The sequence below is a fragment of the Camelus dromedarius genome, chromosome 18 (assembly GCF_036321535.1).
Source record: "Camelus dromedarius isolate mCamDro1 chromosome 18, mCamDro1.pat, whole genome shotgun sequence".
NCBI classification, from domain to species: domain Eukaryota; kingdom Metazoa; phylum Chordata; class Mammalia; order Artiodactyla; family Camelidae; genus Camelus; species Camelus dromedarius.
In genome coordinates, this window is record NC_087453.1 from 25,205,563 (window position 1) to 25,229,535 (window position 23,973).

At 44.4% G+C, this 23,973-nt stretch overlaps 1 protein-coding gene across 5 annotated transcripts; it reads left to right on the forward strand.

The window, feature by feature from the left end:
* Positions 1-5,101: 5,101 nt before the first annotated feature.
* Positions 5,102-17,570, forward strand: PRNP (prion protein (Kanno blood group)). 5 transcript variants are annotated; one of them, XM_031434200.2, is made up of 3 exons: positions 5,102-5,205; positions 7,990-8,087; positions 15,130-17,570. In XM_031434200.2, the coding sequence occupies exon 3, from the start codon at positions 15,140-15,142 to the stop codon at positions 15,905-15,907; it is 768 nt and encodes a 255-aa protein (XP_031290060.1). In that variant the 5' UTR covers positions 5,102-5,205; positions 7,990-8,087; positions 15,130-15,139; the 3' UTR covers positions 15,908-17,570. The 5 variants fall into 5 exon arrangements, with proteins under 5 accessions (XP_031290060.1, XP_031290062.1, XP_031290061.1 ...); XM_031434201.2 differs by having other exon boundaries at positions 5,150-5,201; XM_031434202.2 differs by lacking the exon at positions 7,990-8,087 and having other exon boundaries at positions 5,130-5,205.
* The last annotated feature ends 6,403 nt before the right edge of the window (positions 17,571-23,973 follow it).

Consider the following 23,973-nt stretch of genomic DNA (forward strand, 5'->3'; position numbering starts at 1 on the left):
TGGTTAAGTTTATTTCTAGGTATTTTATTGTTTTTGATGCAATGGAAATGTTTATGCCAGTTATAAAATTCTGGTTTTGAAGTACCAAAAAAAAAAAAAAAGTGAATGAAAGGCCTCAAATGGCAAAATATCCTTCTTTTTATGGGTGAATTTTATTCCATTGCATATATATACTACGTCTTCTTTATCCATTCACTTATTAATGTGCACTTAGGATGCTTCCATATCTTAGCAATTATAATGTTGCTATTAATAGCATAATGTACGTATCTTTTTGAATTAATGTTTTTGTTTTTCTTGGATATATGCCCAGGAGTGGAATTGCTGGCTCATATGGTAGTTCTATTTTTAGGTTTTTGAGAAACCTCCATAATGTCTTCCACAGTGGCCGCACCAGTTTACATACCCACCAACAGTGTACAAGGGTTCCCTTTTCTCCACAACTTTGCCAACATTTGTTATTTGTGTTCTTTTTGATGATGGTCATTCTGACAGGTGTGAGATGGTGTCTCACTGTGCTTTTGATTTGCATATCCCTGTTTTAGTGATGTTGAGCAACTTCTCATGTTCCTGTTGGCCGTCGGTATTTCCTCTTTTGGAAAAATGTCTGTTCAGGTCTTCTGCCCATATTTTAAGTGGGTCATTTGTTTGGTTTTTTGTTTGCTTTTTAATTGAAGTGCAGTTGATTTTGAATATTGTATTAATCTCTGGTGTCCAGCATGGATGGACTTGGAGGGCATCATGCTAAGTGAAATAAACCAGACAGAGAAAGACAAATACTGTAAGCTATCACTTACATGTGGAATCTAAAAAAATACAACAAACTAGTGAATATAACAGAAAAGAAACAGACTCACAGATGTAGAGAAGGAACTAGTGGTTACCAGTAGGGAGAGGGAAGGGGGAGGGGCAAGATGGAGGTGGAAGATTAAAAGGTACAAACTATCAGGTATAAAATAAACTACAAGTGTGTACTGTACAACATGGGGAATATAGGTAATATTTTATAATAACTATAAATGGAGTATAACATTTAAAATTGTGAATCACTATATCGTATACCTGTAACATATACTATTGTACATCAACTATAGTTTAATTTAAAAAATAAGATATTGTAAAATAAATACATTAAAAAAAAAAACCAAACAGACCGGAGAGACACAAGCCATCCTGTAAGGCATCCACAGCGTGATGGTTTCTCTTTAAATTGACAATTACTCACCCTCAGAGAAAATGTGATTTCTGGGGCAATACCTCAAATTGTTGCAGCCATCTGGCTCCAGCCTGGGGAGGCCAGAGTGGAGAGGAGGAAGGAATGAGGTATTTAAGTAGAGGAATATCCCAATGAATGAGCCCCCCTGGAAGAGAAGCCTCAGTGTTAGAGTTCAAAGCACCTCCCTTACACCCACACTCTCCTCTAGTTACTGTCCATTTCTCTGCTACTCTCAGATAAAACTTCTCAGAAGAGTGGTCTCTATTCCCTCACCTTCCATTCCCTCTTCAATTTACTTTGTCCTTGTCACTCTCTTAAAACTGCTCCTATCAAGTCCCCAATAACAACCTCCATGTTACCAAATCCAGTGAGATCTTTCCTGCCTCCTCCACTTTACTTGGTCTCTCTAAATACTTGGTCTCTCAAAAATAGCTGACTGTTGCCTTTGTGAAATACCTCCTCCCACCTCACTGGCCATCACTTGTCAGTCTCCCTTGCTCACTCCTCTTCCTCCAAAGCGTGGCTCAGCAGATCAGCAGCACCTAGGAACCCATTAGAAATGCAGAACAGCAAGAATCTCTGGGGTGGACCCAGCACTCTGTGCCTTTTCTTTTGCTTTTTTAAGTGGAGGTACTGGGGATTGAGCCCAGGACCTCATGCCTGCTAGCACAGGCTCCTCCTGGTCATGCACACTGAAGGCTGAGAACTGTGATCTAAAACTGTCACCATTTATTGATTCTTCTGCTCAGTCTTTTTTGTTGTTGTTGTTGTTGTTTTGGTAGGGGAAGTAATTAGCTTTTACTTATTTGGTGGCGGTACTGGGGATTGAAACCCAGGACCTTGTGCATGCTAGGCATGCACTCTACCACTGAGAGACACCCTTCCTACCTCTTCTACTCAGTCTTGATTCTTCTTTCCTCTGGCTACACCTTCTCCCTTGATGTTAGTATCCAAGCCCATGAGTTTGAAAATCATCTAAATACTGATGACTTCTAAATGCACATCTTCAGCACCAACCCTCCCCATCTCGGGGCTACACTCAAATTCATCATTCCCAAAGTGGAAGAAACTTCTCTAAAACTGGTTCCCTCTAAAACTTGGTCTTCCTCCATTTTTTTCCATTTCAGAATTCCTTCTCTACCACCATGCCCCACACAACAATCAGAGTGGTCTTTGAGGTCAGGTCATGTTACTACCCTGCTTAAATCTTCAAGGGCTTCCTATCACATTTAATTAAAATCTAAACACCTTATTATGGGCCGTTAGGCCCTGCATGACCTGGTCACTTTCTTTGTGGCTTCCTGTATTTCCTTTGTTGTCTGAGATCAGAGATTATAACTATCTAATTCACAGTAGGTGCTCTATAAATTATTTGCTAAATAAAATAATTCTCCTTTTGCAAATTAGATAAATTTAGAGTTTGACTTCTTTAGCTTCTCCATGTTTGCTGAGGAGGATCTACATGAAGTGGACAAATAACTCTGAGTCAAGACACAGGAGATGCAAAGGGAGAATTTCAGAGAATGTCTTCATGGTGGCCCATGATGCCACCACATGAGGCCCCAGAGAACAAACCCTCAACCACACTCCCCATGCAGTCCAGAATGTGGCCTCCTTTGTTTATAGTGGGATCTGATGGTTGTGGTGATGGGAGAGGCAACTATGAATGAGGGTGGGTGAGGAACGATGTAGGGCCATTTGCAAAACTTCCTCCTGTGTGCTGCCCATCCTGGTGCTGTTCATGAGGTCAATGAAACCCCCTAAGAATCTACAGGCTAGACCACAAACCCCATAACAGCAGTTTTCAAAAATGGCCACAAGTTCTTTGATTCTCCTCCCATTGAGAGGTGGGGTCTATGTCCCCTGCCCTTGAATCTGGGTGGGCATATGACTACTTTGGTCAATAGCATACAGTAGAAGTGATGTTATGTGACTTCCAAGACGACATGGCACGTGGCAATGCAGCTTCCGTGTCGTTTTCTGAAACTCTCACACTTGGAGTCCTCTTAGGACTTCTTAATCCATGTAAGAAGCCCACTAAACCTGAGGCTGCTATGCTGGGAGGAAGCCAGGCCCATGGAGAAGACGCGTGAAGGCACTTCAGTCAGCGCATCTGACCTTCAGGTCCTCCCAGCCCAAGTGCCAGCAACGCAAGTGAAAGAGCCTTCAATGGATTCCAACCCCCAGCTGTCAAGTCGGCCTCAGACACTGAGTCTATCCAGCTGCAGCCTCAGACAGCATGGGGCAGAATCAAGTTCTCACCGTGCCCATCCAACTTGCTGGCCTACACAATCCATGAGCATAATAAAATGGTGGTTGTTTTAAACCACTAAGTTTTGGAGTGGTCGCGACATAGAAATAGTAGCCAGAATAGGACATAAGGCAATCCCTTTTGGTTCCCTCGAACCCTCAAGAACTTTTTCGCCTTTTGAGCATTTTCCTGGTTGGGGGAAGGGAGGAAAGCATTCAGCCAGTAGACACGGGATTCTTTTGGGAAAAAAAGCTGAATTTTGGCATCTTCTAACCAAGCTTTACAGGGCTTCTCCTTGGCAAGGGGAAGCCAGACCCTTGCCCAGTCTGATCTGGTCACGCACTCCCAGCCCCACGCCAGCGCAAGACTCAAAGAGATGCTTCACTGCCCCCTCGCCATAATCCATCTCTGAGGAACAAAGGTAAGGCTCTAAAAGTAGTGTCAACCTAATCATTACGTAAGACTGACTGGAGAGAAAACAGCCCTCACATTGCTGCCTAGTGCTCATTTCCAACTGGCCACAATCCAGTTCTTACTGAATCATCTCCATCCCATTGTCCTGCTTTACAGACCTCTCATTTCCCCTTCCCAGGAGATCTTTCAGAATCCTACCCACATTCATATAAACATCACCAGGACTGTTTCACCCACATTCATAAAAGCCATCACCCCAGCACTGTTACACATCCCTCTGCAATTCTCCTGGCTTCTCCCCTCCCTCACCACTTGTCCCCTCCCACTTGAGTGATCCGCCCTGGGACACAGGTATTTTAATCCAAATCCAGTTTCTAATGAATGTCTCAATATTTTTAAACTTCTTTTCTCACAAGCTTAGTGGAGCCTTTTGCCCATAACAAGGGGACTAGATGTCTCATTTTCCCCAGGTTTATTCCCAGTGATCCAGCTTAATTAATACTGGTAACCTTTTCACTCTCAAAAGTGCCCACATTTAATAATGTATATGACCCCCCCCAACTTCCTGTCTTTTATTACTTTGTCCCTTGCCATCTTTTACATGAGATAAACCCCTATCTAATTTCTTGGAAGAATAATGACCAAGAACACACCACATACACCATACACACACAAGAAACCTCAAGTAACATGCAGAGTGGACTTGCTAAATGGAGTGCATTTTTCTTATTTGTGAATATCATAATCTAAATCATCTCTTTTGCATATGATGAGCAGGAACTGAGTAAATGAAGGAACGGTTGATGGCTAACATCCTTTCTAGGCCTCCAATTTTAAGGATATTGTGAAAATTCACCAACATTGGGCACAATCCAGGGCAGCAGGATTTTTTTTTCCTCTTTAGAAATTTCTCGTTACCAAAGTTCTAGAAATTGGTTTCTCATTCCCACACCTTTCATTTTTCTCAACGTCTCCATTACGAAACGGGGAGCTTGGGGCTTTGGACCGAATTTTCCTTCAAAGATGATTTTTACAGTCAATAACCAACTTCAGGGAGTGATGAGCCAGGGAGATGGTTATCAGCAGAAGCAAGGGTTTAAGGGAATCTCAACTCGTTTCTCCCAGTGACTCAGATTCCCGGCTCTGCTTGGAAGACTGCGCCTCTGAACGTAAAGCGGGGCGCGGGCCGCGGGTGCGCAGAGCTGCGCGTGCGCGCGCCGCCCCCCGCCCCCGCACCGCCTGCTGGGCTCGGCGCCTCGCCCGCCCTCGGCGCCAGTCGCTGACAGCCGCGGAGCTGCGAGCTTCTTCTCTCCCGCTGAGGCAGGTAAACAGCCGCGTTAACCTTTAAACTCCCAGCGGGGGGCCGCGGGCGAGGCACGGGGGCCTGAGAACTGGGGGGCGCGGAGGCCGAGAGTCAGAACCCCGGGCCTCGGGGCCGAGGCGCGGGGGCGCATGGCCGGGTCGCGGCGGGAGGCCGACCTTGACAGCGAGGAGGGCCGGGGACTTCGGGCGGGCGCGGGCTGGGTGGGGCCTGCCTCGGCGTGCTCGTTCGTTTTCGGTTGACGCCGCTTGGGTTTACCCACCTGGTTAGGCGAGCCCCGTTTATTCTGAATGGGGGCGGGGGCCGCGGCTGACCGAGCCCCCTCGGGAGGGCCGTGGATGAGTCGAATCTCCTCGCACGCGCGTCCGCGGCGGGAGCGGGGTGAGCGAGTCGCGCAGGTCCGGGGAGTGGGGCCGGGAATCCAAGGAGGGCAGACGGGCCCTGCTGGAGCTCTCAGCAAAGAGAACGGGGGAGAGGCTCCGGGGTCCGGGCCCTCCGAGGCCCAGAGGGGAGGCAGGGTGAGGGTGGAGGGAGCAGGCGCCCATCTGGGGCCAGGGCCTCGGCGTGGCGGGGCGGAATCCCGGGGCGTCTGGGGGCCCCCAGCCGCCGCCGCCGCCGCCGCCGCGGAGCTCTTCCCAAGAGGCGGTCCGTCCTGCCATCCACCCGGTCCTGCGGTGACGGGGAAGGCTGTAGCGGTCGGGGCTCTGGCATCCCCCCAGGGGACCCGCGCGGGCACTGGTGGGCTGGGCTTCTGGCCTCGGCGGGAGGGGTCTCGGGGCGACCCGGCCGTCGCTCTCGGGCCCTAGACGTCCAGGTCACCGGGGGCAGAGTGTCTCCTGCAAACCCAGGTGTGTTGGACCCATAGGCTTTGCGTTTCACTGTCTCAACTGTTCCTCTGGAAGGAGAGAACTCGGCGGTCAGGGGGTCTCCGATGGAGGGGATCAGGGCCGGGCGTGCCCCTCTAAGAACCACATTCCACCTTTACGGGCGGCACCTTCACGTTTGATTATGAAACAACGAGAAGTCCATTTTTACTGTCCTTTTTCGTTTTGTTTTGTTTTTCCTTTTCTGTTTGTAGCAGCTGTAGCAAATAGGTATTTTGAAATCATAAGCCCACCGCCATCATATCCACCCTCACCATCTCAAAGCCACTGTTTCCTGTTTTTCGGTTTCCTCCTCTCCAGAGTCATGCACAACACAAAGCAGTTTCACTGCCCTGATCGTAATTATCCTCATCTCATGGCCGAGTTATTTTCTCATACTCAGAGCATCATGTTTTAATAACCAGTTCCTAGAGTGCTCTGACCATTTGAAATGTTTCCCTTTTCCTTGAAAAAACAAAAAACAAAAAAACCCAAACTCCAGGTAGAATAGGATTAAAGATTTTCATAAATCAAATTATCAGAAAAAACATGAGCAGAAAATTGAATAAAAATATCAGACCTCTGGAAAAATTAACAACTCTCAGATTTGAAGAAGAGACAAAAAATCACCAATGAAAAGGAAGTTTTACTTCCACAAACATTGAGGGGCTCTTACAGTGAAAAACTATAACCAGAAAGGGAAAGACAGCAGAGCTAGGATGTAATTTGTATATGATTTGTATCCAACACAAATTTTTCATATTTGTGAAAGAAAAATACAAAATTACAGTAGATAAATGGTGAAATGATGGCTCATTTATAGAATAAAATGCAAACTAATGCAAGTCTGGATTATCATTTTACCTTTGTTAACAAGAGCAACAATAATAGTAATAGCAACCATTGCTGGAAGGTTGACTAGAAATTTGCATAATAAGTTATCCTGGGAGGTGGCAGGGCTTTGGGGTTAGAAACTCATTTCACAATTTGGGACCAGTTACCTAATTTCCTTATTGTCCTTTTTTCCATTCATAAAGTAGAGGAAATTATACCTACTTCAGGAGTTTGCCAATATTAACTGTCTATGTAAAACTGACCTTTGGTATGTATCCTTTATTCTTTTCTTAGTCACACTGCACTGGGGACATTGTGAATCTGTATGAAATTTGTATAAAGCAATCTGGTGATACATTAAACCCTGACCCAGAAACCCCACTACTGGGAATTTACCTGCAATGGAAGAAACAACAAGGAAAGAAAAAAAAAAAAACCACATGCAGGCACAGAATTCAGAATGATCTAAAACTAGACCCAACTGAGAAACAACCTAAATGTCCAATAGCAGAGCATCAGCTAAGAAAATCATGGCACATTAACTGAAAGGAACATTATGTAACCATCAAAAGGCATGATTTTTGGACCCTGAGATATGTAGGGAAAAACTGACAAGTCAAAATACAGGTTACTGAACTGTATCTACTTACTCAGACATGAATGCATATGTGAAAAATCTGAAAGGAAAAGCACAAAAATATTTAATAGAATAAAAATGAAGTTTTAATAGAAATTAGAGGTGATTTAATTTTTTGTTGATACATTGCTTTTCTATTTAGAAAATTGGAATTAGAACATTTAATTCTATTTAGAAAATTATTTAATGTGATTTTTAAAATAGTTTATAATACTCATTTTTTAATGAAAAGAACCCAGTTTTCTGCGTGTGGGAGAGGAAGAGGCCATTGTCATGTTTGCTGCTGCTTTTTTAGCCAACCTCATTTCTTTTTTCAATTACTGTCTTTTTTTTCTATTGAATAGATTGATTAGTGGTTTAGTAATTTATATATAAGGTTTTCCTTTTAAAGAATCAGTTCTTAGATTTATTTGTCATTTCTAATATTTTTTCTTTTTTGTTGTTGTTTCTAAGGACTCCTGAATATATCTGAATACTGAACAATATCAGCCAAGCCAAATCCTTCTGTCTTCCCTGGGGCACGAACCCAACTTAGCTGAGCCACAGCAGATGTACGTACCTTGTGGAATCTCTTTGGTCTTGTGATGGTTGAAAGTCCCCAGTTGTCACAGGTGATAAGGGCCTGGAAAGGCTGTGATCGCAAATCCTTGCTCTGGAGGCAACTTGGGTCTGTAACCCATAACCTGTTATATCATCCTTGTAAAATCATCTTGCGTTTGCAGGGAAAGGGCCACAGCTTTCTCTAGAATCATGCTGAGTTATATAAGGAAACCATTTAAAAAATAATATAATAAAAGCAACAGCATAACATTTCTGCACCAGATTAACACTGAAGGTGACTATCAACTGACAAAAGGTTTTATGAAATGAATGTTTATTAAGCTGTAGTTTTAACTTACCTATTCTGTTCTCCCATTTTGGATCTTATTTCCTCTTTTAAGGCACCTAGTATATTGGCTGTGAACTGTTGCATGTATGGAAACATTCAAAACATGCCTTATCCAAAGCAGTGATGGCTGCAGCAAAATAATGCTTGAAGGACTAGTGTGTGTAGCAGTTCTTACAGTTGGGAGAATTTTTTTCTCAATTTGTTCATCTTTTTTTCTTCTAACTATGTTCTGCTTATTCTGTTCCAGTACTGTGTGATCACATCAATGGAGGTGTACCCTTCTATGAAAAGCATTATAAATGTAAAGTGCTGTGCTTCTGAGACGTAGCTCTGAAGCCTGGCTAGGAGTGCAATTCCATAGGAAGCTTTATTATAGATTCCTAAGTCCCATCTCCAGATACTCCCAAGTTGTTGGCCTGGAATAGACTCTAGCAGTGTTGCTTTTTTTTTTAAAGCTCTTCACGTAATTCTGAGGATGGACCTGGTTGGGGGCCTTTGCCCTATTCAGTCCAGAGCTAGGCCTCCCCCACCCCAAAATGATTTGTGAAATTTTGTATAGCTTGCGTTAGACTCTAAGGGACATTGAACTCAAAAGATGAAAATATGACAAATGAGTTCCACTTAGCTCAGGAAAGACAGGAAATTTCCCTGGGGCAGTGGTGGGTAGGGGGACTGTTTGGTGCCAATTCCCAGTTTAACCATTTATGTTTCCATGTGTAACATGCTTTGAGTATAGAAGTTTGGCACGTGTAACATGACCACTGGACAAGTTCCTACCAGCTCCCCATGTGTAAATGGGAATAGGATGAATGGAGTAATATATGGATCTTTTTTTGTTCTTTCTCTCTAGCTCCATTGTTCTGCCTTTCTGCTCATACGCCAGTGCCCCATGATCTTATTTATTGTACTTTTGAAATGCATTCCGATAGCTGGCAGGCCTGGTGAACCCTAGTTTTTTTTTTCCTTTTCAATAGTTTCTTTAGTCTTTTCTTAACTTTGAGTATCATTTCATCATGTTTTTTAAAATCCTCTTTGAATTAGGATGGAAATTGTGTTGACTTTATGATTACTTGAAGGTGAATTGGTATCTTTTTATATTGATTTTCCCAACCGAAAACATCGTCCATCTTCGTCGTTTTTCCAGTCTTCCAGCTTTCTTCATATAAATCCACTATTTATTTTTGGGTTAAGTACTAGATATTTTGAGTTTTTAAATTGCCATTATGAGTGGAATGGTTTTTTTTCACACTAAATCTTCTAAATAATTAGAACAGATTTGAGGATTCACATTTTTTATATATTGATTTCAAAAACTGCCACCCTGGTAAGCTCACTTACTATTCTAAGACATTTTTGGATTTTCTAGATAGAAAATTATACCTGCTATAAAATCTCCATACCAGTCTAAAATAACAGCGATTGCTTGCTTGCTTGTCGTGTTCACTACATTAATGAGAATGACTTCCCTGTTTCAGTTAAGATGGGGTGTGGGCTGTGTGTGTGACAGTCGCTCTTGATAGAAAGGAACTACCTTCTAGTCCTGTAGAAATTTTTTCAACAGCTTAAACATAACATCAGTAACGCATGTTGATTTTAATTGAAAACATTTCAACATCTGCAGAGAATCTTCGTTTTTTTTCTCCTTAACCTATTAATAAGTTAATCGTTTTCCTGATTTTGAGCCATCCTGGTGTTCCTCAAATAACCCTTATTGGTCAGTGTATTCTTCTTTTACTAAACCATCAAAATCAGCTTGGTGGTATTTCCTTTCGGATTTTAGCACCGCTATTGCTGGAGGCTAGGTAGCCAAGAGTGTGAGCCTGTCACTCAAAGTTTGAATCTTGATCCTTTATCCCCTTGCCTATTAACGCTACTTCTCAGGTGAAGAGGCCCAAATGTTTATCTCTGCTGAGTTCCAGATTTTAGAACAGTTGCCTAAATTGATACTCCCACTTGAATGGCTCAAAGATATCGCACAGTTAATATATCTGAATTAAAGTGCTTGGTTTTCTCTCACAAGCATGGCCCTCCACCAGTTTCCTCTATTTCAGCAGATGGCATCACCACCACCTGCCTGGCTACGAAAGCCACAAACCTGATCAACTTTCATTCCTCTATCCACTTGTTGAAAAAATGCACAGCCTGAAAGTTGCGAATTGTGTTTTATTCAGTGGATTTTCTGAGGACCTCAAGCCTGGGAGACAGGCTCTCAGATAGCTCTAAGGGACCGCTCCGAAGAGGTAAGGGAGGAGCCAGGATATATAGGAGTTTCTGCAACAAAGACCATGTAGTTGGAACATCAAAGGATTACTGTTAATTTTTCAAAAGTAGATATTTCAAGTTAAGGAATTTAGCACTTTCCTGTGTATGGGAGGATGCAAGAGTCTGGCCTCATTGAAATCATTGCTTTGAATTGCACCTTAGCTGTGGAGGGCCAGGGTCCTGTTCTTTCCCATCCTGAGTCTCCTCGGGGTGCACCGTTGGGGGAGGCTGTAGTGCCTGACTGCTTGATGGCCGGGCATCCTGTTTCTATCCTGAGTTCCCTTAGGGCTCACCACTGGGGCAGTTGCAATGTGTTGGCTTAATGTCTGCAACTCCTTTGTTTACTGATATGGCAGGCAGTATGTTTTTCATTCACACACTCCACCAGCTTAATTGGTTCTTTCTGCAAAATACGTGCCATTTATTCACAGCTCCCCAACTGCATTGTCACCATCGCCAGGCCACACTACCATCTTCCTTCAATCATTTTCTAATTGGCCTTACCACTTTCTTTCTTGCCCCTCCTAAATTTTCTTCTTACACAACAGTCAAGGTGAACTTTGTAAAAAGAAATCTATGATGTTATTCTCCTAAGACCCTTTAAATGGCTTCTCAGTGCCTTTCAGACTCTAGACATTTATCTGTTTTTGGTTCTTGACCCCATAAACTAAATATCTTACTCCTGTTGTGTCCTCAGCCACAGCACAATGCTAGACCCTTGGAAGATACTTAATAAATATTTGTTAAACGAATCAGTAGTTATTGTGCTATAACTTTTTTTCTCCATTTCTGCTATGATTATTGGCCAAATTCTCTGTTTCTTTAAAAATGGGTACGTACTAGCTGTTTCCTAAGTAATTTGTTTAATGCATTGATTCTAACATCAGTTTTTGTAATTTATATTTTAATAGAAAGGCAGTCCATCCTGCACTGATTTTTTAATTCATAAAACTTTTACTTTTCACAGCTAGGTTTCTAATCCATTTAGAGTCTGCTTTTTCACGTGGTGTTAGGGTCCTAGTTTTATTTTCCTCCAGTTTCCCAGAAGCATCTGCTAAACAAACGTTCCTTTTCCATTGATTCATGGTGCCCACTTTATCAGGTCCCTATGAAAGTACATGAACGTGGGTTTGTCTGAACTTGCTGTTCTGCTTTCATTGATCTCTCAGTCCATTCCTAGACTTACCATACGGTCTTGATTACTGTGGCTTTGTGGTAGGATTTAACATCTGCTGACAGTACATTCTCTCCTCCTTTCCTTTTGAAGTTTGAGTTTGCTATTCATGAACATTTCTTACCTCTTGTGGGTCTACTGAACTCAAAAAATTCAGCTGGAATTTTGATTGTCACTTTATTGAAATTATAAGTTTATTTGGGGGTAATTGACATGTTTATAATATAAGTTGTCCCAGTCAAGACCTTTCCATTTTTACTGATCATCTTCTATGTTCTTTATTAGTGAATAAAAATTTTCCCCTGGTCTTATTTTTGCTTGAGTTAAGTCGATCCTAGATAATTTACAGTTTTGGCTGAAATTATGAATATCCTACTTATTAGTTTTTTTCTAGTCTATTATTGCTGGTGTACAGAAATGCTGTTGATTTTTGTAGGCTGATCTTGTATCCCACAACCTTGGTGAACTCTAGTACTGAGTCTTGTGTTCCCTCTGTTGAGACTGTTGGATTTTCTATGTGTATGATCACATTAATTGCAAATAATGACAGCTGGAGCTCTTTCCTTGCAGTTCTTGCACTGGCTGCTGCTTACGGCATCGGAAGGACCTCCAGTCCTGTGACAGTGGACATCCTTGTCTTGTTTCTGATCCTAAAGGGACTGCATTCAAAAGTTACCTATTAAATATGTTCGCTGTTTTTGTTATATAATCTTTGTCAAGTTAGGAGAGTTTCCTCCTATTCCTAGTCTGCTAAGAGTATTTTTCTTAGTGATAAATAGGTATTGACCTTTACCAAATACTTAATGTCTTGAAATGTACCAGAGGTCTAGGCCACAACAGGACCTTCATTGAGAGTATCCCATGTGAAGTGTCATAGCTCAGCCAGGCTTTTAGAATCCCGGTCTGCATTCCCAGTTAATACTGTAATCACAGATACATCACTTGACTTTGCTGAATCCTGGTGGCCTAATTTGTAGACTAAGAGGTTTGGATTTAATAATATGAAAACCTTCTTTATTTTATCACAAACAGATTCTTTAAGGTCTCACTAAGTTTTGAGTCCTTCTTATCCTTAAAAAGGATTCTCTGCTTCAAAATGTGGTTGTTAATTTTTATGCTTTTCATAGTTAAATGTTGCTTTTGTTCTCAACTGATTTTAAAATGATCTTATCTTAACATAGTTTATGATTATCTAACTTTATCTAATCAATTTTTAAAGTACTGATCAGCGACCTGTGCCCACGGCCATCATGCCCTGTTGCCTGTGTCTCCAGTCCATGGTCCTTCCTCAGCTCCAGACTCACCAACCTGACTGCCACTGGCATCTCCTGTCTCACATGTAGCTTGATAATGGCATTGCCAAAGCCACACCCCTCATTTATTTCCCTCCAGACTTGCTCCGCCTCCTGTGTTCTGTCTACACAATTGCCATTTCCAGAAACCTTGGTGCCACCTTGATTTTTCCAGTCTCTCACCTTCCACATCAAATACCAAGCCTTCCAGAAGGTGATAATCCCCTCGTTCAGTTCCTGAGATGTTTGAGCAGAATTGTGAGTGGCATGGAGGCCAAGAGCTGAGCCCCATGAGCAAATGGAGAATCAGGGAAGCAGGCCTGCAGGAGACTAGGTGCCAGCAGATTTGGGAGCAAGAATGAGGTCAGTCGGCATGTCCCAGGGCCCTGCCCCTCTGACCCTTACCCAAAAGAGCCTCCAAAAAATCCTAACTGGCATATTCTGAGCAGTTTAACTGGGATTGTAACTTTCACATCTTTTTATTTACACCAACACATTTCAGTAATGATGACAGAAACATAGTGGGATGCCAATTCGTTTACTTGTTTAATCATTCCTCCCCTGAATATTATCCAGTTTAGTCTTTAGTTCTGAAGGTTATGAAAAATAATTTTATAAATATTTGATGCCACTTTTACTTGAAGCTGTCCTGGTGCTGGGGATAAGACTAATAGCAGCGTTACAGCATATGCCATTTTTGGTTTTGGAGCACATGGCATTTTGGAGCAGCAGTTTGACATAGGGTGCGGGAGAAACTGTTTAATGATTATTCTATATGTCTTTAATCTCTGCCCTTGGAACCGAGCACTGAGGGTAAATGAGATCTTCAGTCTGAAGTTGAATTGATGAATGTACATTCTGCAAAGGTTCATAAGTTACCATGCAGGATACTTCTATTCCTAAACTGTGCCAGCCCTTTCATATGAGATACGTGTCTTTTGTACCAAAAATTCACAGAAAATAAGTCACTCATAAACCATTAAACGCTGAACTGCAACTCAGTGAGTGACTGCAAATCTTGTGAACTCAGCCTTTCTTTCCTCATTTTGAGCAGCCCCATTTGTCTGTCTGTAGAGAGAGAAATGAATTTATAAGTGGGCTTGCAAAATCTTGCATGTTTCCTGTTTCCAAAAATTATTATATTGAGAATTCCTTTGAGGAAATTCCTATTTAATAGGTATCTGTCATGCACCTGCTCTGTCCCAGGCACTGCCCTAGCCCCTGAGGAGACGGCAGCAGACAAGAGAGACTCATTCCATACTTACATTCCCGCGTGAGGAAAGGAGACAGGCGCCAGCTATTTAGAAAGTCATTGAATGATCTCAGCATCTACCTGAGGGTCTTCCTAACCAGACATTAGAATCACTTCCATAGCGGCCATGCCAGGCTCTCAGAAGGTTCCAGAGGGGCCACACTAGGTCCCTCAAGGCAGTCTACACAGCAGTCAGAGACTTGTCTCTACCCCCAGCCCCAACAAGTGACTGCTCAGGTGCAAGGGAATGAGATCTGTATTGGTGGGTATAGGAGTCCCCTTGGTGTAGAAGCCCCAGGCCCCATAACAACCCTGATAACCCTCATAGCAGCCAGTAAGCAGAACTGCCAGGATCCCCACAAGAACGTGCCTGGTTGCAAGAATCACTGCTTAAAGAAGCTCAAGGCTGTGGCAGACCCACCAGGTGTTTATAGTTTCTTACGGTTAGAATGCAGCGTTATCAATCAGATTATTTTTACCATTAGACATGTTGCTGGCATTCCATCTTTATCAAGTTTCTGGGAGACAGCCAGAAATTACCTTAAGGTCAAATTTGTCCTTAGAGGAAAAGAAAGAGTTGTGTTAACCCTTTACTTACAATTACTTTTACTGTGAGTGTTGCAAAAGAGACGTGAGGAACGCGAGGAACATTCATGCATTATGCTGCAGGTGTTACGTGGTTTCAACATAAACGTAGGACGCTGACACCCTCTTTATTTTCCAGATAAATCATCATGGTGAAAAGCCACATGGGCAGCTGGATCCTGGTTCTCTTTGTGGTCACGTGGAGTGACGTGGGCCTGTGCAAGAAGCGCCCAAAGCCTGGAGGAGGATGGAACACTGGGGGGAGCCGATACCCAGGGCAGGGCAGTCCTGGAGGCAACCGCTATCCACCCCAGGGAGGGGGCGGCTGGGGTCAGCCCCACGGAGGAGGCTGGGGTCAGCCCCACGGAGGCGGCTGGGGTCAGCCCCACGGAGGCGGCTGGGGCCAGCCCCATGGTGGAGGCTGGGGTCAAGGTGGTGGCGCCCACGGTCAGTGGAACAAGCCCAGTAAGCCGAAAACCAGCATGAAGCACGTGGCAGGAGCTGCTGCAGCTGGGGCAGTGGTAGGGGGCCTCGGCGGCTACATGCTGGGGAGTGCCATGAGCAGGCCCCTTATACATTTTGGCAACGACTATGAGGACCGTTACTATCGAGAAAACATGTACCGTTACCCCAACCAAGTGTACTACAAGCCAGTGGATCAGTACAGCAACCAGAACAGCTTCGTGCATGACTGCGTCAACATCACAGTCAAACAGCACACGGTCACCACCACCACCAAGGGGGAGAACTTCACCGAGACCGACGTCAAGATGATGGAGCGCGTAGTGGAGCAAATGTGCATCACCCAGTACCAGAGAGAGTACCAGGCTTCGTACGGCAGAGGGGCCAGTGTGATCTTCTCCTCCCCTCCTGTGATCCTCCTCATCTCTTTCCTCATTTTCCTCATAGTGGGATGATGGCAGCCTTCCTGTTTTCATCATCTTCTTAATCATCTTTACCCGGTTGGGGAGGGGGTATCTACCTGCAGCTCTTTAGTGGTGGTGTCTTATTCTTGCTTCTCTCTTCGTCACCTGTAAGCTAACACCCTTGGCACTTGTCGCAGTAGAGAATGGAGAGTAGACCTGGGATGGTATTTGTTCAAGCCCCATTTGATTGACTCCTTCATGGGCCAGTGTTAGTGCTGGGCTGGTATGAGGGTAACAGCGAATAATTGTCGGTTGATCTAGGCTTATTTTTTGTCTAATGCAACAGATTAAGGCTAAAACCATTCTGAAAACAGTCTTCAAATACCTTTGCCTAAGTATCTCCAGCTCCTTTTCCAGCTAGAGCTTAGTACACTAATTCCCCCTTTTCACAGTGATTTTGTGGCAGTTTTCTGATTCATTTTAAGAAAATCAGACTGCATTTCCCTGTTCAAATAGCATTTCTGCCAAATTTGGAAGGAGACCACAAAATACTCATTCAAAAAACAAAACTAGAAGTCCTTAGCTCATGAGCTCAACCCGGTGGAGAGCATGTGTCCTGTGTCTGCAGAGGCTGCAAGGATGTTTTGCATTTTGCAGCACGGGTTACACAGCAGCTGTTGCATGAAGAGTCAAGTTTTCATGCAGCACTAGGCTTCTGGGCAGAGGACGTCTTCACAGGAAATGAACACAATTAACATAATGTGAAAGGCTTCTGAGACTAAAAAACTCCAACATGGGAGAGGTGCCCTCGGAGGCAGGCTCCCATTTTGGATGTTTAAAGCACCTACATGTGTCCTTAAGTAATATAAACTATAGGTAATTAAGTGGTAGAAAATTAAACTACCTTCTGGACACTAAGAGCAAATACCCTTTGTTTACCTAGAAACTGGGATGATTTTGACATTGTTTGGATGAAGCCAGGAGATTTTTAACAGAGGAAGCTGCAGCTATAAAAATACCATATTTATTCAAGCCCAGTTTGATTGAATGGTAGACCAATACTAGTGTTGGACTTTTAGGAGTGTAACGGCAAATATAGAGGATTATATAATGAAGAAAATCAGTAGCGTGCAAAGAAAAGAAATGCATTTCTTTATTGCTGTCTCATAATTATCAAAAACCAGAATTAGGTTCTTAGTTTCTGTAATTGGCTTTTGAATCAAAGAGTAGGGAGGCATTCCAAAAAAAAGCTTAGGTTAGAGGTGATAGAAATATCCATTCACAGTGGAAAAAGAATTCTGTTACTGTTATTTAAATAAGGTAAAATTGTTCCCTGGATCGTCCAGTATTGTCATCTAGCAGATATGCATTACTGTTTGGCTTGCACTTTGCGAGTATCCTATGTTTAAAAAAAATTATGCATAAATATATATATATACTGCATATGACAAACTTAGAAATTTTGGTGAGAGCAGTTAACATCGGAAGCGCTTTTCTAAGGTACTAAATACGTAATACTTAAAGGGGAAACCCTTTTGCGTGGCCCTTAGGCTCACAGCGTGCACTGAATAGTTACAAGGATCCAGAGTGGCACTTGAAATACGCATGTACTTTATATTTTCTATATTTTGTAACTTTGCATGTACTTGTTTTGTTGTATTAAAAGTTTATAAATGTTTAATATCTCACAGAAATTAAATAGGAGCTAAAATGAGCATCTTCCATGGAGTTTGCATTTGTATTCACAGTGCTGCCCCATGCTGGCAGCGTCACTTCGGTCCTCACCCCGTCTGTCCTGGCCGGTGTTTCACACACCCACCCCGCCCCGGCCTCAGCCTTACTCCCAGTCGCACGCCAGCTGCTCTCTGCTGCCTTTTCATTCTTTTCTGCAGGTACTTCAGTGTGCTTGGCACCGGGTAAACGGCAAAGTCACCGTTGCAGCAGGGGAAAACAGTCCTTCAATTCTGGAAGCGTTTTCCTGTCCTGGATTTTGAAATAGAGGAGTTTCTTGATTAAGATGAGACTTAACAAACTAAAGTTTCTACTTCACGCCCATCCCCGCCCCCAACACCATCTCAGGTTATAAGCTGTCTCCAGTGCCTGTGAGAGCTGGTGACAGTCACTCTGGGTTGAAATTCAACACTAGGTTCAGTAGGCCACTGTCCTTCGTCACACACTTTCACTCTTTCTTCACATGTTTCCTGCCTTCCTCCTAAGTGTGAGGTGGCAGCTCTGTTCCTTGGCAGGGGTTTCCTTCTGCAGCTGTAATTTACCAACAGCAGGAAATCATAAAAAGTTACAGTGGGTTGAAATAATATTTATTAATACTTTAGCAAATGCTAGTATCCTTCAAGTATCTAATCAGAGGTTCAATTTTGTATTAAAAATGTACAGATAAAGACCAACATCTTGAAACCTCATTATTCACAAAACCACTAAAATGACGTATACAAAGTCGCTAAAGCATTACTCAATCCTTAACAAAAATTTCTAGGACTATTTTCATGCTGCCCTTTTTCCCGTATTTCTAATTATTTAGAAATAAACTCTTCAATATCTGCCAATCATAATTTCTCAAAAATAACCCACCAAAGACTTTAATCATTCAAAGCAGAGGTATTTGGAGGGCCAAAGAGAATGTTATCCATATGTGTCTTTCTCAGGCCGTCATCTTTCCTTCCTGTTCCTTCCAGCCCCTGTGAGTTGTACTAAGGGAATTTTTACTCTAAAAAACTGAAAATCAATTTTAAATGACTAACAAAGTAACTGAGTCTGACCCTCCCAGAGGGTTCTTCCAGAGACGGGTCAAGTGTCAGCCTTTGTTTACCTTCCTCTGTCTGTGGGGTCAAAGCCAAGTAAGTGTCCTCTGCCTTTGGACAGAATTGGGGGTGTGTACTGCTTCCCACCCTAGTGGGAACCTTAATCCTGCCAGAACCTGAGATTCCCCAGGCTCAGGCCCTGACCGTGCACTGGTCTAAGCATGACTGACCTGCATAGTTAAGTTTCCCCCGAGAAAGGTCAGTTCCTCCCCAGCTCTTCGAAACCCCTCCCAGAGGATTTAGCTCCTCCTGCATTGAGCTTACATTTTCATCCTTCGCCCCACTCTTGAGAGGCCTACCGCTCTTCTCCAGGAAGCCACACCTTCCACTGCACACGCCCAGGCCATGCGCTTCCCCTCTGCCTTGGCACAGCTGTCCTTTCCTTGAGAGCTGGTGCTCCGTCCTTGCCCTGGAGCAGTGCCACTCAAACTTGAGTGCTCACCCATCTGCAAGTCCTGAGATTCGGTGTTTCTCATAAGCTCCTAGATGATGCCACGCTGGGCCTGTGGCCCTCTCTGGAACAAGGCCTTTGGGGTTCGCACACTAGAGCCTGCATCTGGACCTCCTGAAGGCTTGTTCAACACTGCTGGGCCCCATCCCACAGTTCTGAGCCCAGAGTGCAGCCTGGGACCTGACGATTTACACTTCCAACAGATTCCCCGACGATGCTGCTGCTGACGTGGAGGTCACACATGGAGCGCCTGCAGGGGAGACCAGAAACCTGCCTGGGAAATAAGAGCCTGGGAAGAGTCCCTGGGAGGAGACAGCCGGGAACCCCAGGGATGAAAGGCAATGGAGATGGAAGGAGATGGTCAGCCCCTGCTGTCTGAAAGGCAGGAAGCACAGGCGAGTCCTGAGACCCACTGTTAGCGAGAGGCTCTGCTACATCGGGAAGGGAACCCACCCTGCAAATGCGGCGCTTCTCAAACTCACGTGCATACAAATCACCTGAGAACCTTGTCAAAACGCACATTCTGAGGACACAGGTTTGATGTGGACTTGGAGATTCAGCGTCTACAAGCTCCCAGGTGATGCGATACTGCTGGTCCCAGGGCCAAACTGAGACGCAGGGACCTAGGGGCCCGAGTCATCTCTTCTCAGCCTGGCCGAGACTTGGAGAAGCTCTGAAGGCGCAGGAGTGCGGTGGGGGGTCGGGGCCGTGGGGTTCTTCACCTTCTCCTGATTTTGCCCTGAGTGCTGCCTTTCCTGCTTTCAGAGCACGGTCCTCCTGCCTGGCCCGAGTCAACGGAACCAACCTCCTGCAGGCAGCAGTGAGGCCGGTGTGTTACTCATCTCAGAGCCAAGCAGAGTTGGTTAGCTGCCCCTGTAGGAAGTCTCAGACCCACAGACATTCTGTCACTTGTCCAAGGTCACACAAATAGTAGGTTCCCCAAAGTAGATTGTGGAAACTCTCTGCCTTGGGTTGGTGATGATTTGGGCTTGGCTCAGAGGTTCCAGGCTTCAGGCACCGTTCACAACTCAAGGCCTCTGTGAAGCCGCCACCATCCCCCCGGGGCCTTCTGCAGGGCTTCAGCTGCAGGGGACTCAGCTGACTCCAAAGGGAACTGGAGGAAGAGTCAGAAATCCTTAAGGCAAACTCGGCCTAAAATGCCTCCTACCCTGGCCTGATCAGCAAAAGCTGAAAACGTAGTAGAGTGTGAAAGGGGGAGCACCGCAGTGTCTAACCACAGTGGTTGAGTTCAGAACCTGCTTGTTCCTTCTGCAATACGTCATCCTGGAGAGACTGCTGGTATCAAGAGCTGGTGGAATTGGCACCAGGTGGTGTTGCCCATATGTAGCGGCGCCTCGACTCCGTTTACTCAGCATTAAATACTAAAATTTCCTCAAGAAAAAGCTATGGTCTTTGATAAGTGAATGAAGGATCTGCAGGTTGTTTCATGCACCAGTTTTTGTGATGCCTTTTCTGCGAAGTGATGTTACTCCTTTTACAAACGATTTCAACAATTTTCTTCCACTTGGTGGAAACTTTACCCTTTTCCCCAGAGATGACATTCCTCTTGACGTCTCAGTCTGCCCAGCAGAGGAAGTCCCAGCTGTTTCTTCTCCACCTAGTAGGGAAGTGCCGCAGGTGAGTAAGGACACACCCTTCCATGCTATGAGCTAAGTTTTTGGCAAGACGGGGTGGAGTGAATACCAGGCCTTGAGCAATGGAGGCCTTCATTTGAGCCTAGTTTCTGAACTGCCCACGTTGCATCCCTGTCTTACTCACCTTGACCTGCTTACCCTTTTCAGGGGCCTTGCTGTACTGTTGAAGAACCAGATGTCCCACCTGAATAACTCATGTGATGTTTTGGCTTTCCTTCCATTGGCTCTCCTTCTGTTTAATTTTCCCTCCCAAGTTTATACCTGGTCCTCCTTCCCTGTGTGTCATCTCACACCTACATGCACTTCCACTTGAGGTCGGGAGATCAGAGAAGACGGAAGAGGGGCACTGGTTCATGTCCAGTTGGAAAATTCTACTAAATATGGCAGCTAAAGTGAAGGGGCAAGAGGACCCGGTCAACCCTTGAAATCAAGGGTGGATGTGGACTGTGATCTGCTAGTAGAGACATATCTGTGCTGGATGGATTCTTCCCCTGGCAGCGACCATCATCCAGGCTTAGAAAGGAGAATGCATTGTTCCATGTTAGCCCTTCCTCTGGACCACAAAGCTGAGTTAGATGGAAAAATCTGCAGGGCAGAAAAAGTTGTAAGAGAAATCCATCAGGACACCAAAGATGTCAACTGTCCCCCTCGACATCTTCCTCCCGACAGCCCTCTCTCTGGCAATCCTGTCCTCCACTGGTGCACCCGAAATAGAACACTACCCCCTGCCCATCCTCACTTCCCTCCAAAAATTAGTCTCGTCATCTTCCTTCCAGGCAGTTATCTGCAGGCTTCCACCACGATGATCACCACTTCTTCTACACTCTGTAACCCTTGCCTGGTACCAACCATCACACACACTGAGCCAAGCGGCTGTTTCATGGATTGCAAATGTTAACAACCATAGCTTACTACCTTCTTTTCCCCAAGCCTAATTTAAAACGGTATATCAAACACATCTCTTATTGCCCCCAACAGACACTCCTACGATGCCTCTGTTCCATTTTTCATGCTGTTCCCTCCACCTGGAATGTCTCCTTTGCCCTCTCTCCACCTGGCCAAGTCCCTATGTATATATATATACATCAAAACCCAGCTGAAATATCCATCCCTGCCAGACTTCTTGGCGCGTTTGATGAAGCCTCATGGACCCTACTCAGAATAATGATTTTAAATGCATAAAACGCAGAGGTCACACAGGAAACCAATTATGCTGAAATAGTGATCAAAACATGTTTATACTGATTAAATGTCAATATCTAAACACTCACTAAATGAGACCTACTGGTGGGCCTAACGACTTCGCAGCTATGAGTGTAAGGGATGTTTTGACATCTGCTACACGTGGATTTAGGGTGATTGTCTTGCCCCGGTTTGCCCCATAGTTCCTGTTTTGGCCCTGAAAATTCCATGTCCTGGGAGCCCCCTCAACCCCTGGCAAACTGGGACAGTTGGTCACCTTACCTGTCATGTGACCCGAAAACATCAGTGATTCTGGTGGGTCATGGTCACTGGTACGGCTAAGGCTACTGCGTCTGCTGCCTGCGTTCTTCATGGAGGAAAGGCTGCATTTCAGGCATAGATTAGTAGAAACAAAACTGTGATGGTTTTTCCTATCCAACTTCATGTATCTCCCAAATTCTATCTGTGGACAGCCCCCTTCCTGGTTAAGGACCTCTGCGACCAGCAGGACAGAGTTAGGCCTAATCTCCCCTAGTCTTTATACTTTGCTTTCAGCTCTACTATAACTTACCAAACTATGGTCACTGTTTATTTAAACAACACAACGAAACTTCTCCATTGAGCACCTTTCCTTCTCAATGGTGGGGAGAATTAAAAGAAGTCTCCTGTACGGCGGGGCCGTCTTGCAGCAGGTGCACAGAGGCCTCTTACACAGATGCAGCTAAGTTGGTTGAACAGCTTTGGCAAACTGCTTGGCACCTTCTACGAAAGCTGAACAGACACCTATCCGATGACCCAGCCTCTTCAACCCTGAGCATTTGCCCAACAGGAATGAGAGCTCTGTTCACCAAGCGATGTAGGTAAGAATTTTCAAAGCAACTGCATGCATGATAGCTCCAAGTGAGGGTCAACCCAAATATTCATCAAGAGGTGAAGCAGTAAATAAATGTGGTCTACTTACACAACAATACATCACTCAAGAATGAGAATTGAAAAATAACACCTCTGGGCAACAACATTGATGAATCTCACAAACATACTGATGAGCAAAAAAGCCAGCTCCCCAAGAGCACATATTGCATGATTCCGTTTGTATAAAATACAAAAGCAGGTGAGACTAAAGCTTGGGCATTAGAAGCCAGGATAGTGGGTACCCTTTGGGTGGGTGGGTGGGTGGGGGTGGGCTTAAGGGTTCGGAATATCCTGCTGGTTACATAAGGTTGTTCAGTTTGTGAAAGTTTATTGAATCGTGCACTTACGGAAGGTACACTTTTCTGTATGTATGTTATACTTCAATAAAAGCATTTCTTGAGAACGCTTTGGGTCCCCCATTCTCATCTGCTGGCGGGCGGATCTTGTCCCTACAGTCATCAATACCAGGAAGTGACCTCTCCCTGCATTTTTCCAGTTTGATTGGCTCTGCAGCTTGACCATTACTTTTCCCACCGCGTTGACCTGTCCTGATGGAGCTCCACTCTTTCTCCGGGCCGAAGCCCATCACCGAGCCTGCCTCTGGCACCTCCCTCTTCTGCCTTTGCTAATTGTCTTCATGGCAGTAAGAGCTTCCTTAGCATTTCTGGCAGGCCAGTAATTAACATGCTAACACATGCCTGTCTGCTCGAAGCAGCGTTTAGACCTTAGCTTACTTTCCTTTAAAATATTTTGGGTGAAAGATTGGTATTCAATTCTGTGATTCCAACAGTGCCAAGTAAAGTTTTTTTAATAGATTTTTTGGGATAATTTATCTATTTATATGATTCTTTTTCTTTTCTTTTTTGGTTGGAGGGAGGTAATTAATTATGTATTTATTTTTAATGGAGGTACTGGGGATTGAACCCAGGACCTTGTGCATGCTAAGCATGTGCCCTACTCCTGAGCTATAAACCCTAGGGAGGCGGGGAGGGGGCGATACCTCCTGCACAGATGTGAAAACTGATTCTCAGTGTGACCTTTTATGGTCCCAGTGATGCCATTTGTTTTCTGAGACAAAGGGCTGCTTACATGACAGAG